Source organism: Malania oleifera, chromosome 9 (genome assembly GCF_029873635.1).
Source record: "Malania oleifera isolate guangnan ecotype guangnan chromosome 9, ASM2987363v1, whole genome shotgun sequence".
In the NCBI taxonomy this organism is placed as follows: domain Eukaryota; kingdom Viridiplantae; phylum Streptophyta; class Magnoliopsida; order Santalales; family Ximeniaceae; genus Malania; species Malania oleifera.
Window position 1 is genome coordinate 52,579,125 of NC_080425.1, and position 19,739 is coordinate 52,598,863.

Below are 19,739 nucleotides of genomic sequence, written 5' to 3' on the forward strand. Positions count from 1 at the left end.
AAGATCGCAAAATTTTCTCATAAATTCTCTCGTCATTGAGAGTCTCTCCATTTCTTCTCATTTGATTTGATACTACCATTACTCGTGTATAGTAGTCTGCAATGGATTCAATAGACTTCATTTTGAGAGATTCAAACTCACCTCGCAATGTCTGAAGACGAATCTTTTTCACTATATCTGCACCTTTGTGTGTTTGATGGAGACAGTCCCAGACTTCTTTGGATGTCTTCGCGGAGGCGATGATTTCAAACGTGGCCTCATTAAGACCTTGGTAGATTATGGATTTTACCTTACAATCTTTCTTTCGATCGGCTCGCAAGATCGTTCTTTGAGCATCGGGCATAGCTGCTTCGGCTTCTTTTGATGGGCTTTCTTTGTACCCATCTTCAACGATGTCCATGACATCCTGAGCACCTAGAAGGGCTCTCATTTGAATCGACCAGTTGTCATAATTCTCCCGGGTCAATTTTGGAATGACCGATTGGGTAGTACCGTTAGCCATTGAATTTAATATATAAAAACAGAAAAATGGGCACTGATTTTGGAAAATCTGATGCCACCAGTCTGTTCAAAAGGTTGAAAAACCTTAGGAACAGGTTTTTACTTGCAAAGAACTGGTCTAAAAATCACTGAACCGGCTATAGGAAAATCCTGGGGAATTTTGAACTAACCTGTTTAATTTAACGGCCTTTAAACGGCATTAACCCCTCCGTTAGGCCACGTGGCGCTTTCTGGGCGTGCCGCGTTTCGGCGCTTGGGAGCGGGTCGAAGGCGGGTCGGATCTCGTTCACGGATCCGGGTCGCGGGTTTGGCACGCGGGTCACTGACCGGGTCGTGGGTCATGGATCCGGGTCGCGGGTCGCTTTGCGGGTAGGATCTCGCCAATCGGGCGAGGAAGACGCGTGCAGGCGCGTGTCGCCGTCACCGGAGTCTTGCCGGCGCATGGGCAGAATGGTGCTTACGTGGGAGGCGCGTGGGGGCTCTCCTGGTGTCCGTTTGAGACGTGGTTTTCACCGTTGGAATCGTCTCGAGCTGAATTGCACAATGGTAGGCTCAATTTGATATTTGGAGCAACTTCAAAACTGAGAAGAAACTTGAATTTCTTCTCTGTTCACCTCTGTTTGGTGAATTCCGGCGTACCTGGACGCTCTGATACCACTGATGGGTGGAGAGGAGCACTCAGCCACTGGTTGTGGCTGAAACTCAGTGAGGATAAATTGCCAAATCAGTAATTTCAATCTGAAAATAAATTACAGAGGAATAAAATCTCTCTCACGACTCACTGGCTAATCTCTCTCACACACCACATAATATAACACAATACACACACCTATTTATAGCTATTACAGAAGCAATAAAATCAACAATGGTGGGTGTTTAATTCAGAGGAGGTGGGCTGGTAGGTGGAGTAGGCAGCCTGCCAACCTCCAAATTCCACTGTGGTGGGCTGCCGGCCGGCGAAGCTTCCGCAGTCAAGTTTACTGTTCACTGTTCATTGATTTCAACAGTAAATATTTCTTTTGAACAAATACCCTAGGCTTCTCCTATATTTATTTTGAAATATATTTTTGAGAAAATCTTTGGGTAGATTAAGAGTACCTTAAGCATATTTCTTTTATTCACATAACTTTGCTTGAAAAGGTCTCTCATTTTTTTGAGCATAAATTATTTGGCAAAACCCTAGGTTCTCCTATACTTTAATTGAAAATCTTTTTGAAGAAAATTTTTATTAGGGTTCAAATCTTTGATTATATATATATATATATATATATATATATATATATATATATATATATATATTTATATACTCAAAGATTTATTTTGAGAAAAATACTCATACTCACTTGAGCTTTATCTTATATCGTGTGTGAGTGTATTGAGCTTAAATTTGAACATACCTGCTTAGTATAGAAGCATTTCTATTGTTCGCAAAAATTTCATATCTGTTGTATTCTAAGTCTGGCCAAAAGAGGAAAACTAGTCATGTGAATAGTTCCGGATAGACTTAGACTCGGTTAAGAAAATCTCAAATTGTTTCAATAACAAAGTGGTGCACCATCCTATGAAAGGGTGTACAGTGTTGGCTCTACACGGAAAGTGAGCTGGGGACTCTCTACCCCATAAGGAGAGTGTAAGTGGCGTCGCTCCACCCAGTTAAAGAGAGCATTAGTGAATTATTGAGTTGCGGCTTAAGGCGGGGACGTAGGCTAGTTTGGCCGAACCCTGATAACAAATCAGCTCTCTCTGGCTCTCTTATCTATTTTTATTTCCCGTGCATGAATGTTTATATTTGACTTATTTTGAATGGTGTGCATGATTTAAATATTTCCATATATTGATTGTTGAATTGGTAAATACTTAGAAAGACCCTAGGTTGTTCTATACTAATTGTGATTCGAAATCAACTTAGGAAAAATTTTTAAATATCCAATTCACCCCCCCCCCCTCTCTTGGGAATGCACTGTTCCTAACAAAATTTTTTGTGTTTGATTTCTCTCTCCCTACACTATTTATTTTTCCACACATGTATGTTTATTTATTGTCATGACTGATTTACACACATGCTTTAAATTTTGATTTTGATATTATTGGTGAATCGATAAAATAATTAACAAAAGTTTTTAAATCCCAATTCACCCCCTCTTGGGATTACACTATTCCTCACAATATTTGCTCAAAACGGTAAGAAATCACGTTGTTAAAAATTAGCCACGAACCTTCAATCACCCTAACCATTAAGAAATTGAATTTCAAAACAGGCAATAGCACTTCGGTCACCTGAACATGTTCAGTTGGCTGGACTATCAATTCGGTCTCCTGAACCTACATTATCTGGATTATTTTCAATGGCAATACCAATTCGGTCACCTAACCCTTGGAGTCTGGTTGCCCAAACATACTAATTCCTGACCAGTTTGATTAGTTTTTTGTGAAATTCAATATTATTTATTTCAAAACCCATTTGTGTTCTTTTAAAACATATTTCAACTTTGAAAAGACATGTTCCAAGTTTTAAAAATAGGTCTCTAAGTCCAATTATCTCCTAAGAGCTTCATACACAGTCTTAATATAGAGAGATACTTACATAAGACTCCTAAAACAATACATATTAAATAGATAATGTGTCCTCATGTTCTTGAAGCTTTATCTTCATTCAAGCTTGAGCCAATCTTCATTTAGCTTTAGTTCTTCATGACTTTAAAGCTTTAAGTATGATCCATTTGTGCTCGTAAAATCAAATACCTATAAATTTACTTGAAGCACAATTAGAATCCTTTATTTGTTATCATCAAAACAGAGATGTACCCTTGTTAGGCCAACACTTAAAATCCTTTCCTCTACACTAAAATATTACAATTTGATCTTTCAATCTTTATCTCCTCAACTTCACCGAATCACCCAAACACTCAAATCTTAATGTGTTGTTGTTAAACTTGAGGAAATTATACAAAGAAAACAAATGAGGTGATTAAATTTAGAAAGTCTTAAAAATGGTGCATCATATTACAATATAGCAAGTCTCCTTAGTAAGGTTTGCACATATATTGTGATTGATTTATTTCCCATGAAGGGCTCCAACTGATAAACAGGAAACCCAAAACCAAAGATTATAATAGTTAGTTATTATGGGATTAACATGGAGACTATTTGCATTGATTATATAAGAAAGTGTTTCAACTTTAAACTTTTAGTTAAATGCAAATTATGATAAGACTCCTTTTAATGATAGGGAGAACTGAAAGCAAATAAAGTTTGAAAAAATGGAGATCTTATTTTGAGATAAAAATGGGGAGAAATTTGAACAAAAATGCAAAATGAATAATCTTAGATCAAAAAGGGAGAGAATGCAGAACAAAATACAAAATACATGAACTTAGATATAAAAAAATGGGAGAAATTAAAAGCGAAATTAAAAGCTGAGAGGGCATATAACAAAAATTGAAAATACTATGCTTTGAAATCAAAAGCTGAGTAAGAACAAAGCAAAATTGAAAATCTTATGCTTTAAAATCAAAAGTTGGGTGAGCATAGAACAAAATGGAAATTTTATAGCAAGAAAAAAACTTGAAGCAAAATAGAAGTCTTATCTGTTGATAATATCAAAGGGAAGAGAATTCTAGCCATAAGATGGAGATTTAAAAGCTCTCATGACATTTGGTATTAGAAATATTATGAAATTTAAATTTATGTCATGAAGTTCAAAAGTCAAAGCTTACAAGAAATATTTGAAAATTCTTCTAAAGTCATACTATAATCTTTGAAGATAAGCAAAATGATTATACTTGGTAGAGCCATAAGCGAAATAATTTTGAATTTTAAGTCAAAAGGGGGGAAATTATGATGGTTAAATTTGGGAGAATTAATAAGCAAAATATATTTTGAAAGCTAGTTAAAATTGAGCTTAAACGACTATAACTTGAAAAATTCTAAGTCTTATTCTCAATATGCCTAACATGCTTTATATTGCTTATCTTTATGTTTATGCATATCGAGAGGGGAAGCCTTGTGAAGGCTACCTCATTTTGTTCCTTATTTGTCATCATCAAAAAGGGAGAGATTATTGGCTTTTCTAGGTTTCATCCCATTTTGATAATGACAAATCAAGACATCTAATTGTGCTACTAAGTGTGTTTATAGGTATTAAGGTGTTAAGCATAATAACATATGCAAATTGGAAAGTCATGACGCGTACAAGACAATGATATTTTGCTATGAACATGGAGCATATAAAGATTAGGCTTGAAGTCTATGATTATGATTATGGAACATGTAACAACCTGCTTAATAAATTGATTTTTTTTTTCCATAATAGCAAATAACATACTTTGATACCATAGTATTAACCTAAGCAGCAGGAAGCAGAAATCATACAAACATAACCATAAACCATTATATACAATACCAGAGTTCTGAAATGTTTTCCAAAATATACAAAGATAATTGTATCCCCAAAATGCCCTCAACTAGCTAGGCTACACAAAATCATTCCCAAAATATACTCACTCACTGGCAGGGCATTACTGAAGCCCATCTATCTGTGAGCCTGATCTGCTCGCCTATCTGGATCACCTAAAAAATATTTCAACACTGGGATGAGCTAACGCTCAGTAAGAAGAAATATGCTATTATTAGTGTGTGGCAAATGAGCTAATAATATTATGTAAAATTTTATTTCATATAAACATGTATAACTTGATATGTTAAGTACAGTAGAAGTAAGAAAATACATCCCCTTTCCATGTTGCTTAATATAACAATTGTAGATTATAACTCAAAATACTTCTAGTGTACATAAGTAGGGTCCCCGAACCAGTAAATCCATACATATGTAATAATAATTGAAACTCTTCCCTGTGACTATCTGTGTGTCATGACATAACCTCTCATGACAAGGTTGTGCGGCCCGTAGGCGGGATTTACCCTAACTGGCCAACCAGGAATAAATCACTATACTCCGTCAATCGATCTGCCCACCTCAACCCATAACTGGATGGGGAACCTGTCCACATCAAGGGCCTAGGTGATCGACCTACTACCATGTATTATCTAAATAGGTAGTTGCACTCATAACATAATGTAATATCTATAGCAATGGTACCGTGCTCTATAACTGTAAGTCCAACAGGGTCTGATATCATATAATATATTTCTATACATATCTATATGATTTACCATGTTTCTGAAGTAATCATAATAACTATGATGTTGCATAACGTACTGAAATTTGAATAATCATAACATGGAACTGCATATTCGTAATATTGGAATTCGTATAATCATGGTACTGAGATTCGTATAATCATAGAACTAAAATCCGTAAAATCATGGTACTGAAATTCATAAAAATCATGAAACTACAATTCGTAAAACATATCCCCGTACTACATACATATTCACAAGCCACACCATACTTTAATACATAATTTTTGTAAATAGATACACTGTATAATAATTAGAAATTTCTTAGCATAGCATATTTCTCTTACCTTAAATTTGAAAAATCCCTATGGAACACTAACCTAACTCCCGCAAGGCCTCCTACACAACATTCTGAAACCAACATATGTCAGAACATAATATCAGTATTTTTCTGCCTATATCATTTCTTATAACTGTCAGGAAGTCAAAAACTGGATAAAAGTCCTTACCCTAAATTTGGGATGAATTCCAACTTCGTTTTCCTGATGATCCGCTTCGGCAGTCTTGTAAAGAACTTCGCCAGGAGCGTCGTGGTAGCTTCGAATCGTCGATCCAGTGATTGGTGGGGCCGGAAACGAAGAGAGAAGGGAGAGGGTCGTAGGAGAGAGAGAGGCATGGTGAAAATGAAAAAATATCTCGGTTTTCCTCCTTATATACTGCCAGATTCTTTGACGAGGCCTGTCACTTCGTCGACGAATCCTTCAGTAAATTCGTCGATGAAACCCTGTATTCGTTGACGAAATTCAGACCGCCCCAGACCCTCTCTCAGTATTTTCTCATCGACGAAGCCCTGTGTTCGTGGACGAAATTCTTTAAACCTTCGTCGATGAAATTTTGGGTTCGTCAACGAAGCCTTGGAAATTTTTGAAATTTTATTTCCCTCAAAATGCAATGTCATCGATGAAATCTACGGCCTCCTTCTGTTTCTATATCTATTTTCTCTCCCTCTCATTATTAAAATGCTATTATTCTTCGGGTCACTACAGAGCATATGAAGTCCAAGCTTGAAGAAATTAAAAGAATTTATTTCTTGTATTTTGCAAATAGGACCTATATGAATACATTATCATTGATTATGTGAAGAAGCTCATAGGTGACCTTAGTTAGACCCTAGGCACTCTATATTTCATTGAAAATCATTTTATAAAAGTGTTAAAATTATTTCAAAGTATTAAAATCATTTTTGGAATGAAAAACCCCAAAACAAGTTTGTCCAAATCCCCTATTTTTTCTACCGCCACATTAATGAGCGATTTTCTCGCTCAATGAATTCTCATCTTAGAAAATGTTTAACACAAACATTGTGAGATATTTTCTTAGCTTTCTTTTGATACCAAGATCACCCTACTTGGAGTTTTTTTAGTAAAAGTTATGTCCGAAATACTGAAGAGTGTTCGCGGGTGAAATTGCCCAGAAATTCGAGCGACCGAATTCCCAATTCAGTCGACCTAAAATCATGGCAAAAGTATTGTAATGGCCATAAAACGGATAGTTTTCAAAATCATTAATTATTTTCAAAGCCCAACGGTTATAAAACGGCCAGTAGATCATCTTACCTATAAATACAAGATTTTTAACTTGTTTTTGTAAGAGAAGGAAAGAGATATATATCTATTAACTTGTTTTTGTAAGAGAAGGAAAGAGATATATATCTATTACACACATCAAAAGTTTTTTATCCTTATTTGAAAAAAAATTTCAAACACTTTTCAAATTCTTTGTTTATCTTTCAAGTGCTCACCTTCTAAATACTCCTTGAGCTTCCTTTCATAATCATAATGAGAGTGTATTAGCTTGCTATTTTCATTGTACTTATTCACTCATTTGAGGAGCATTCTTTGTACATCTATTTTCGTTGATTCCACTTGTAAAGGCGTCTCCGCCGATTAAAGGAGAAAGGTATCTCTACCTACTAAAAGGAGAGAGGTGACTCCGCCTAGTAAAGGAGTGGGGTGCTTTGCCTAAGCAAAGGAGAGAAAAAACTTCACCTACGTAAAGAAGAGAGACATCTCTGCCTAGTGAAGGAGGGATTGTAAAAGGCTCCACCTATTGAAGGAGTGCATAGTGGAACCCTCAAGTGAGTTGCTTCAGGCAAAGACGTAGGCAAGGATTGCCAAACCTTATAAAAATATAGGTTTTATTCTCTCTTCTCTAATCTCTTTAAATTAAGCACATTTATATTTGTTCATATTTTTTGTGAATATTGATTGCATTTGCTCATTTAGATCACATGCTTAAATTGTGGTTATAATTGTTAAAACATTTGCATAAATTTTTTAAATACCCAATTCACCCACCCTCTTGGGACTACACAATTTCTAACACTCTGTTCTTAGTTAATAATAAATCTATTTGCCTTTTATTATACCCATTCTTGAAAGTTATTAAGTGCATTTTCTCATTTTATAAAATAAGTATTTAATATAACCAAATCGTAAAACATAAAAAATCTAATATTGTACTAGTAACTTCATTTTATCTCCACATCCATGACCTCCAAGTATCCTCTCATATATATATATATATATATATCCTATATTATCCTTGTCAATGTGACCATTCAAATTAGCTCCTATGGATGTCTTTTTAGACATTGGTATCCCTTGTAAAATATTATCCATATCTTTTGAAAATTGTCTTTTCAAATTTTTTGTTAAACCTATTGATGTGAACATGTGAGATCAGAATCCCTTGAACCCACGAACAATTTGAAAACTTACCCAAGAACATCAAGAATCAAGTCATGATTATTTAGTCCCGTTGAAATCTTATTTCAAGAACCTAGATTCCGTGAGAACGCCACAAAGGTTTGGCCTTTGATATGTTCTTAGTTCATTCAAGAACAAGTAGAGAAAACTAAAATTTCTCTATGAAGAAAACTTCATTCATGTTCAACTTGTAGAGAATGCCACTACAAGTCTATTTTTAAACCCCTCCATTAAACCCTAGGGCCAACTAAGGCCTACAACAATTAAAATACATAGGCTAAACATCTCAAGCCAAAACACCCTAAACTACACACCTATAACTAATAAAATAAGCTCACCTAATAAATTAAATAGGTCCAAATGCCTACAACCATAGAAACATAAAATAGGTCCACACACCTATACTTAATGAAATAAAGAGTCTACACTATACCACTATACTATTCCCCCCCCCCCCCCCCTCTCTCTGTGTAGCTTGTATCAAATGGATTAAAGTTAGTTCTTCTTCTTTTAATCCCATCTTGAATGTCAGAGTCTTGTTTGGAAAATTTGCAAACTCGGCCCAAGTGCATTGCACCAATCCTTGCATTGCTTCCTTAGTCTTCTTAACTCTTGACCTTGTGATTGGCCCATCTGGAACTTACAATGGATCTTTAAGACTCGGTCCACCATGGTGCCCATCACCTATTTGGGGAGCATATGCACTAATGAAGTTCACTATCTCTTGACCTAATGTTATCATGATTTTAATGATTCTATCCCCCATTATTTTAACATCTACTATATTATCTTTTAGATTTTCATCTACAATAATACCCACACAATTTTTATTTTTCTCTTGACTAGTGTACTAAAGTTTAAATCCTAATTTTTCAATTCTTCTACATTTCTCTCCTACCCATTTCATCTCTTGAAGGCTCTTAAAGTTAATTTTTCTTCTAAACATTATTTCCACTATTTCCATACTTTTTTTCCTATAAAATTCCCTCTATGGAAGTTGCTAATCTTATCATTATTTCTTGTGTTAATTTATTAACCCTCTCCCTTTTATACTAGTTTGGTTTATTCTCTTGAACTAAGTGGATTTGGTAAGAACCCAGGATAATAAGATTTGACAAAATTTTTATGTTGGTTGTCAGCTACTTAACACAACTCTGCTCCTTTATCTAGGCTTGGGACCGATTATGTATACAAAGAATTTGTGTCGTGAAGGCAAACTACATGTTTGCTTTTTTTTTTTTGGTAAGCTTATTTCACATAGTCAATTTTCTAAGTCACATGTTGCAACTAATAGAAACCACACAATGTATTAACAAAAAAGTGTTGAATCATTCAATTTTGTGTGTGAATCCAAGCTAGACTATTTATAAAAAAAAAACATGCAATAGTACTATTTGAAAAAAATTGTATATTCTAAAACTTGTAAAATGAAAAATACCAAAAAAATACAAAAAAATGCATATACTAAGCTTACAAATCAAAAACACAAAATCTCCACTACTAACCAACTATTGAAAATTTTTTTTAATAAAAATAATAAGAAAATAAATAATAAGAGAGAAGAAGATCTCACGGGGGAGTAAAACTAAAAAGGTAATGACAACCACTTGAAAAATGTAAAACTAAAAAGGTAATGACAACCACTTGAAAAATGTACCTTTAAAGTAAGAAATTTGACACTAAAATCAATCGAAAAATATTTAAGCAATGAGGGATCATAAGAATTCTTCAAATCTAAATTCAAGATTCAAATCCAAGAGTATTGAAAAAATAAGATTACTCAACCCATAAAATTTTTATTACTTCTTCATGAATTTATGGGTGAAGAAACAAGACTCCTTGGATTTGTTTGCGTTTTTATGAGAAAAGAAAGGAAAAGAAGGGAAATAAAAGAAGTTTAGAGAGGGGATATGTTTGGTTGATGAGAAACAAAACCAAATAGAGAGAATAAAGTATAGGAAAACGAAAGAAAGACAAATGAAAGAAATCTTTAGAAGTAGAAGTCAAAGAAATAAAAGAAGAGGAATTTAGTTGGTGAGGAATTAATTTATTTATGGACAACTTCAAAATTCAAATCTCATAAATGAAAATTATAAAACTTGGAAGGTAGGGGAGATTTTGAAAATTTTGGCTCCAGAGTATAGTTATTTTTTGGAATAAGATGAAATGTATTCTAAATTTGAGAATTAAGGGAATAATTATTCCTTATATATTCTTAATTATATCAATAATGAAAATTAGGAATAGTTATTCTTTGTCTACTTCTTATTATGGACTCAATAAATATTTATATTTATATTTATTTTATATCAACAAAATATATATATATATATATATATATATATATATATTTTTGGTATAACTACTTGTAATTAATCGATTTCACAAACAAGGGAAGAAGATCGAGTTTTTTCCCGTTTTAACTTTTTTTTAAAAATATATATTAAATAATACCTCATTCTGGGAAGTATTTCCTAAAATGACTCTGACGTAATCTCGCTACTCCAAGTAGCGAGATTTAAACAAATCTCACTACTTGGAGTAGCGATATTGAACCAAATCTCGCTACTTGAAATAACGAGATTTGCCACGTGTCAATTTGAGAATTATTTAAAAAAAATATTATTTAATATATGTATTTTAAAAAATGATAAATGGGGAAAAACTCGGTTTCTTGTGCTATGGTGTTTTTTGGTTTCTTGGATGGATCGTGTTGTGTGGACAACCCCAAAATGTGCAGAGTTGGATGGCCCACGTCAGCCCAGATTTGTCAATATCTGATTGGACAATATCAAATGGTTGACAGAGAGCTTAGTCTCTTTGAACGCCAGCAAATCCCAAGATGGGATTTAAAAAATTTTATAAAAATAATTACTAAATATGTTTATATACATTATATTATTTTTATTGCTTATTAGTATCTGTAGTTGATGGATGCTAGCATATGTAGGCTGTGCATGCTCTGCAGCAACTGTTCGAAATTCTGACCTGTAGATCACATCCATTATACTGACATGCACAATAAAAATGTAATTCACCTTTTTAGTAATTCATTTCTTAAAAAAAAAAAAAAGTTTCTTTAATAGGGAGGCCTAAGGGTGGTTGTCGCTTGAGACTAATTAAGAAAGAGGAAGAGGAGGTCATTTGTAATACAATTCCTTAGTCCCAATTTTAAGTCTTAGCTACTTTTAAGAATAAAAATAAAAAAAATTAAATCTAATTTTGTTGATTTTAGCCTATTTTTAAAAATATCTTTCCTCATATTAATATTTAAATTAGAAGGATCCGACACTTTTATTTATTAAGTCAAATGACAAAAATACTTATCATAAATAGTGTTGGATCTTGAGGATAATAATAATAATAATGCAATTATAATTTTACAAAAAATTCATTAATATTGTACTGCTGCCCCATTATGTTTTTGGATCCATTTAAATGTTTATTAAGATCAGACAAGACAACAAAATTAAAAAGTGTATCCTCATTTCAAAATTGTTTCATATACTATTCAAAATTTTGAATTTAATATTTTTCATAACAAATTTTTATGATATCCCCCCATAGTACAAGCATCAAGTTATCTTTTACTTTACAAGCCAAGAATTAATTAAATTATTATACAATATATATTGGAAATATTTTTTACCCTTTTTATAAAATATTAAAACTTAAATCCATCTCTAAATTCCAAAATTATGATTTATTTTAATTTCTCTTTTACCTACCTAACTCCTAATCTTTCAATTTTTCTTTTTTTAAAGATTTTATAATGATAATGATAAATTACAATAAGACACGTAAAAAGTGAATGCTTAATAAAAATAAGTTTAACAAAAACTATTGTTTAACAATTTTTTTTCGAGGGGATTTTAGAAATTAGCTCAGCACTCATATGCTATATTTGTTAACATTTTTATTCAATATTTTTATTTAATTTCACATTTAATACATATATATTTTATTTTATTTTATAAAATTTGAATTTTGAATTTTTAAAGAAATTTTAATATTTTATCTTTAATATTTTGGAAGTACTATTCATGTGAAATTGACATATAGAGCAGCTGCAGATATAGCTATTATTTCCTGTCATCCTATTTTTGCTAGCATGTATCCAACTAGGATACCCGTAAGCAATAAAAATAATATAATACATATATAAATATATTTAGTAATTATTTATATAAAAATTTTTAAAACCCATCTTGCAATTTGCTGTCGTCCAAAGACTAAGCTGCCTGTTAGCCATTTGATATTGTCCAGTTAGAGGCTGACAAATCAGGGTTTGGGGCTGTCCACACGAGACGATCCATCCAACGAACCAAAAAATACCACAGCACAAGGAATAGAGTTTTTTCCCCATTTATTATTTTTTAAAATATATATATTAAATAAATTTTTTTTAAAAAAATAATTCTCAAATTGACACTTGACAAATCTCGCTACTAGATTACATCCACTGATTTTGGGAATTACTTCCCAAAATGAAATATTATTTAATATATTTTTTTAAAAATAGTTAAAAGGGGAAAAAACTCGAAGAAGATTGGTTGAGGTGCACCAATCACATTTGTGTGCGACTGTTCCTCGTCTTGCTGTCTCGCACTTGCCGTGTGCTAGTGGAAGACGCGGAAAAAACAAACTTGTGCTTGTACTGCCGACGAGTTGGGCCGGCAGGTGAACTTGAAGTTGACCGTCGGACAGAGGTGAAACGGCATCTGGTTGGAAAATTGGGGATGAGGTGAAGTTGATTTTTTTTCGTTATATAATCATTCTCGTAACTTGTTCACATACAAATTAAGCAATTAAATTGTGCGAGTGGAAATTGCAGGGGAGAGCAAGCAAAAGGAAAGAATCACTCCATTAATATATACATCCACACACCCACATACACATATATGCTGCCTGCGGATGCCCAGATCCGTGATGAAGAAGAAGAAGAAGAAGAAGAAGAAGGAGAAGAAAAATCCAAACAAGAAGAAATCAATCCCCTCTTAGTGCATACATCCAATATACCGTTTTTGCTTGATGATGGCTACTGTTGGCAATGCTATGAAAAAAGTGAAAATCTTCGGGGAAAGGGATGTAGCTATTACAGGTGTTCATTTTTGCCTAAATGCCGAGCCAAAAAGCGATTAATACACTTGCTTAATGAGAGGACTTTAATTATTTACCAGGGTGAGCATAATCATCCTAATGGATCTTCAACAGATGCTACACAAGGTAAGAGTAAATTAAAATGAAAGTAAATGGATTTTTTTTTTCTTTTATTCTAATGTTGAGTAGCACTGCGCTGACAATTTGATGAACTACAAGTCAATTGCTTCATTTGTAACTAATTATTCGCTGCCTTTCGAATATCAGAAGACAATTCTTTGGACGATGGTGAAGTTTCTGATGATGAAAAGGCAGAAACAAAGCCCCAACACGCTGTTGGTGACGCCTTTGATGGAGAGAGTGCAGAATTAAAGCAACAGTACGTTGAAACACAGCCTACCTGATTATTATTATTATTATTATTTTAAATAAAAAAGTTGTCCTCTATTCTTTTGCTTTCCTTTTGTGTCTGTACGGCATCCTTGTAATTCATTAGTGTTTTTTCCGGTTTTAACTTTTTTTTTTAAAAATATATTGAATAATACCTTATTCTGGAAAGTATTTCTCAGAATGACTCTGACGTAATCTCGCTACTCCAAGTAGCGAGATTTCGCTGCCACGTGTCTTCACAAGAATAGGGTCTCGCCTTTAAATATCGCTACTTGGAGTAGCGAGATTTACTGAATTTATAATTTTGTGATTTAGTTAAAATATAATATATAACAATCATACAGTATAAATATATATACATTAACTATATTTAATTAAATAGGAAAATCTTTATATATTTTATTATTGAGTAGGAAATATTTAAATGTTATGTTCCATTTATTACCGCTATCTGTAGCACAAAGAGAGTCAATGATCCATCAATTTATCATACTGTTTTTTTGATCGAAAAGTAAATATATTGATCAAAATGAGTATTTACATGGAACACTGGACAGATATAGGGGGGGAAATGAACTCCATCAAAATTACAAGCAATAAAGTTAACACTCAGGATCTTAAGAGAGCCTGAGCAAATCTAGGGACCTTTTGGCCTAGTACTGTGTATATATGTTTCTGAATGGTCACAATCAACTCCATTGGAGATATGAATTTTCCTTCAAATATTTTCCTATTTCGGGCATTCCATATGAGATAAATAGTAGAGGCCAAACCAACTCTCTTACCAACCAAAAGGAACAATACAAGTTTCCTTCAAACCCAATAAGCCTATCACAAGTAGGTAGTTTCCTTATAATTCCCAGCGAAAGAGTCAAAGCATGTATGGGGGTACTTCCACTCTTCCAAACCACCATGGACCAAGGAACCGTAGTTCCTTTAGTTATCCAGAAGTTATAGCAAATGAAAGAGTTAGAATGATTGAGGTCCCATTCCTTAAAAAGCTGAAGCAATGCATCCAGGTGGTTCGCACATCTTCACATAATCTGATTCTTAATTCTAATGAGCTTTTTGTATAGTGAGAATTCATCATTTGATATCCTGGCCTCCCACAGACTTGAACCTTTCAGGTAGATTTGATTAACGCAATTGGACCAAACAAAGTCTTTTTTAGAGTGGAGAGTGGATATTCTAGAGTGTTCTTGTGAGCAAGGAAAGATTCCAGGCTTTCAGATCCAGCACACCCATACCACCTATCATTTCACATTCCCTCTCCTTTCCCATCTATCATTTCACAATCCCTCTCATTTCATTCAGTAGTAGTTGCAGGTCACCATCCGAGGGATTGTCGTGCAGTTTTTGTTGGGAGAAATGGGATGCATTAAGAGCCTTTACAGGTTTTTCGAGGCCCTAAAGTCTCCTCACCAATTTGAGTTGGTCAAAGCCCTTGACCTGCGCATCCCAACCTTGTCTGATAATGTTGAGAAAGTTATGGTTTAGAGTCCACATGTTGAAAATTTTTAAAGATCGTCTTCCCAGACACCCCTCTTCAAACAGGAAAATTAGGCAGAATGAGTGATTAGAGAGAATCATAGGGAAAAAGAATTCAACCTTAGCCCTCAAATCTCCCAGAATCCATCTCTGATTAGCAATCACCCTAGCCAATTTGCTCCAAACCGTACCATTTGTTCAAGTAAGGGAACACCCTGATGATCTCAGATCAGATAGACTAGTCATTACTCCTTCGATGACTACTACAATTATACTTATCGAGTCTTCTACTCATTTCAAAACTTATTGTTCTTGATGTTTGGAATTAACATGAAATTCCCCAAGTGCCAGCGAGGAAGAAAGTATCAAAGGCTGCAGCACAAAAAAGTCGTTAACTGTTACAGAGATATCTGATGGGGAAGATGGAAACGATGATTTCAGCGATGAAGATTTTAAGGTGGATGTGGTAGCTGGTGGCCCAGAATATGGAAAGAATGGGGGTAGAAGAAAACAAGTAGCAACAAATGCCAAATCGACAGCAATAGCTGTATGAAAGAAAAGATGACAAGATAATAAGCAGCAACCTCAGCTAGTAGGCCAGAAGCTGCTGACGGACATTTTGAAGCCTGCAAAGAATCCATGGATTTCACTAGAGAAGAAGAGTAGTTCAGTGTTCGGCAGGGTAGGTGGTAATGAAGAGAAGGCAGTGAGTAGCTGAGAGAAGCTGAATTCTGATTCTGCTTCTCCTTCAGACGACAATCCCCCTTTGGATTGTCTTTACATTTCCGAATGTTAAACGGTTTCACCCTTCATGAATCCTACAAAATTTAGAGATTTGTAAATTATTTCCTTCTTCTATGTTATTAACATGTTCTAGCATATAGAGTTGGGACAACACTGTCCTGCATTTAATGTTTTTTAACTTTTACTTCTTCATCATATATGTATCCATTATCGATAGGAGTTAATAGAACTTCCTCCTTTACAGATCATAGGTTATTATTTTCGTCTGGCTCATGTTTAACTTTCTACATTTTGGATTGTCATTACATTTTTTATTTAATGATTGGTTCTATTATGCCTTTGCTTAGCATTTGGTTTGTGCATTCAATGATTCCAATGTTTTCCCTCGTTTAGTTCGAATTCCATTATCAAGAATAAAGATTTTTCATTTAAGCTGTTCATTCATATCTAAATTCGCAACTTGGTATTAATTAACAAAAAATATTGATTTATATTTAAAAAAATAAGACATACCCTCCTTTCCATATAAATCTTATTATGAACAAAAGATTAATGCTCCATGCCAAAGAATCTATTAGCAATATGTTTGTGGTCAAGACATTAAAATTCTTATGTTCATGAAAATTTTGTATCTTGAGTAACACAATTCTGAAGCATCCGAAAGTGGAAGGATACAATGATGCCACAAACCAACTGTTGTAGAAATACAAATGGCTCGGTATACACTTTTTAGGATTTTATTTTTTTGGGTAGTTCTAAAGATAAATCATTATATCATACAGCTCTTTTACTGAGTATACATTTCAACCCTATTCAAGTTGAATTGCACCTAATTGAATTCTTTCCTTTTTCCTCGGGGGCCCGTTTGGTTTTACTTTCAATATTGTGAAAATAAAAGTAGAAATAAAACCTAAGAAGCATACATAGAGAGACTAAATTATATTTCACAACGTTACATTCACGAGATTCGTATACATTGAACCTATACTAATTTCGGCAGAGTCCTGTTTACAAATTGACCATATCCATCCACGCACCTGTAGAAAGAAAACATTATTCAAATACAATTGATACTAGTATGTTCACAACATTACATTCACGAGATTCATATACATTGAACCTATCAAAATACTATACTAATTTCGGCAGAGTCCTGTTTACAAATTGACCATATCCATCCACGCACCTGTGCAAAGAAAACATTATTCAAATACAATTGATACCAATATATTCAAAACGTTACATTCACGAGATTCGTATACATTGAACCTATCAAAATACTATACTAATTTCAGCAGAGTCCTGTTTACAAATTGAGCATATCCATCCACGCACCTGTGCAAAGAAAACATTCTTCAAATACAATTGATACCATTATGTTCACAACGTTACATTCACGAGATTTGTATACATTCAACCTATCAAATTACTATGCTAATTTCGACAGAGTCCTGTTTACAAATTGAGCATATCCATCCACGCACCTGTGCAAAGAAAACATTCTTCAAATACAATTGATACCAGTATGTTCACAACGTTACATTCATCAGATTCGTATACATTCAACATATCAAATTACTATACTAAATGATACCTGCTTGGCACTTTACCTATTGCTGCTCTATAGATTCAGAATTAAGAAAATTACATTATGTACAAATAATACTCCAAACAATTACATTATGTACAAATGATACTCCAAACAAATACATTATGTACAAATGATATATTCTATACAAATAGATGCTGTACAAATGAAGTCATTAATAAATACATTATGCCCAAATGAATAATGAATAAATACATTATGTACAAATGAAGTTGTAAACATATATCTGATGTACAAATGAAAGTATGAACTAATTAACAAATACATATATCGCCTACTCGGTACCGCATAGAGGTCGTCTCCGGTGTCGGGGTGGCTGCCGTCTGCGTCTGCCCTCACCTGGCTGCTCGTCCGCGTCTGGCGTCCGATCACGTCGAGGGGCTACATGTCTGTCATCTCTGCCCATACGTAATGGATAATCCATCTCTAGGTGAAGCGGATGGGGAGCTATGTCGTATGTAGTCTCTGGACGAGTTCGAGCTGGCAACCCGGGTGCATCCACCTCCTCCGCATCGAGAGGGTCGTCTAGTAAGTACGACATCGACAGCATCGCGCAGAGTCAGATCGATAATTCGTCGGTCTACTGGAGGGTCCCGCAAAATCAGCAACTGTCGATGGGGCATACGGTGCGGATGGCCCAAACACATACTCCTCATGTATAATGGGCGGTGAGAAGGCCGGACTCGATGGACGGCTGGAGGTAGCTGCTCGACCCCCTCATACTGGAGCTGCTCAACCACCTCGTGGGGCTGGGGGCCGGTGTGGGGTAGGGATCTGTCGCCCGTCCTCGTAGACAATGTCCAAACCAGCTCTCGTTAAATCGCTCACAGCGGGCTCTGATGATAGCAAGTCAACCTGGTGTAATACGTCAGCCTGCAACATACGAAAATAGTGCTTACAACATTGAACTACTAACGTAAACGGTAACAAATTAAGTATACGTTTGAGTTAGCGTACGAGTCTCATGTAGACCGTCGTAGTCCTATCTACGAAGCGACGTGTAATCGACCTGTACCACGCGTAATACGGATCCTCCGGACGCATCGGGCCGTCTGCCCGCACTCCCTCGACGATATACTCCCGCCTATGTCCCCATATACTCACGTACATGGCGTGCTCCGCAGCCCAATCTGTGTTCCCCTGACCGCGACCACCAATCTTGTGCAAGTCCTCCCCACGTACATCGACCCCCGAAGTACAGAAGCGACTAGGGATGCCCTGTCGAAAGCCAAACTGGCGCATCACTCAGTCTAGGAGATGCCACTCGACAATATGAAAACATATGAGTGGCACTCAGGCAACCGAGAGGTCCCACCCAACTACATAGCCAGTTGGTAGGTCGGCAACAATGTCATCAGTGTAGGGCGCCCATACGAACTGCGCATATACATATAGTAAATGTCAGAGGTGGGACGGGAATATATGCAAATATTGAAAAATACTATCAATAAATATAACCGAGACTACCTCGTGCTGCCGGTGCATGTCCAGCTCGAATCTGTACCAGGGCAGCGTGTGTTGCGCAACATTAGGTGCCAACAACTGATCCCTCCACCTGTACTCAATAAAACGTAAGTTAACAAGTTGTAACCACTAGTACGTAGTACAACTGAAGGAAATGATTATAAGTGGAGTTACTAACCTCTACGCGAGTGGAGCTAGGTCAATCGGCCGTCTGTCCTTGTCCCTCTGAATAAGACGCAGGAGACCACGACGCGTAAGAGCTAACGACGTGAATCTCTCACATGCCCAAACCTGCAATAAGCGGAGTGCTCCTCAAATCTGTGAGTGCGAAACGTGCACAGCACGGCACATCTCTCGGTGTAGCCAGGCTAACGTCGCAGCGCCCCAACTATAATGGCGTATCTCTGCTCGCTCCGCGAGCAGTGGAAGGAACATCAAGTGTGCGTAACTCCCCAATAGGTCGCAGAACAGCGTCCCACATATCAATCGCAGCATGTGGGCACATGCATGACATGCTATAGTGTGATTATCGACAT

General features: G+C 35.3%; 1 protein-coding gene across 1 annotated transcript in view; it reads left to right on the forward strand.

Moving 5' to 3' along the window:
• Window positions 1-528: 528 nt before the first annotated feature.
• The window catches only part of LOC131163458 (uncharacterized), a 62,679-nt gene continuing 43,468 nt past the window's right edge, over window positions 529-19,739 (forward strand). The window contains exons 1-5 of the mRNA XM_058120048.1: window positions 529-596; window positions 717-1,047; window positions 12,938-13,152; window positions 13,243-13,634; window positions 13,776-13,887. Of these exons, the coding sequence (XP_057976031.1) occupies window positions 529-596; window positions 717-1,047; window positions 12,938-13,152; window positions 13,243-13,634; window positions 13,776-13,887 (1,118 nt within the window). The remainder of the gene's footprint in view (window positions 597-716; window positions 1,048-12,937; window positions 13,153-13,242; window positions 13,635-13,775; window positions 13,888-19,739) is intronic.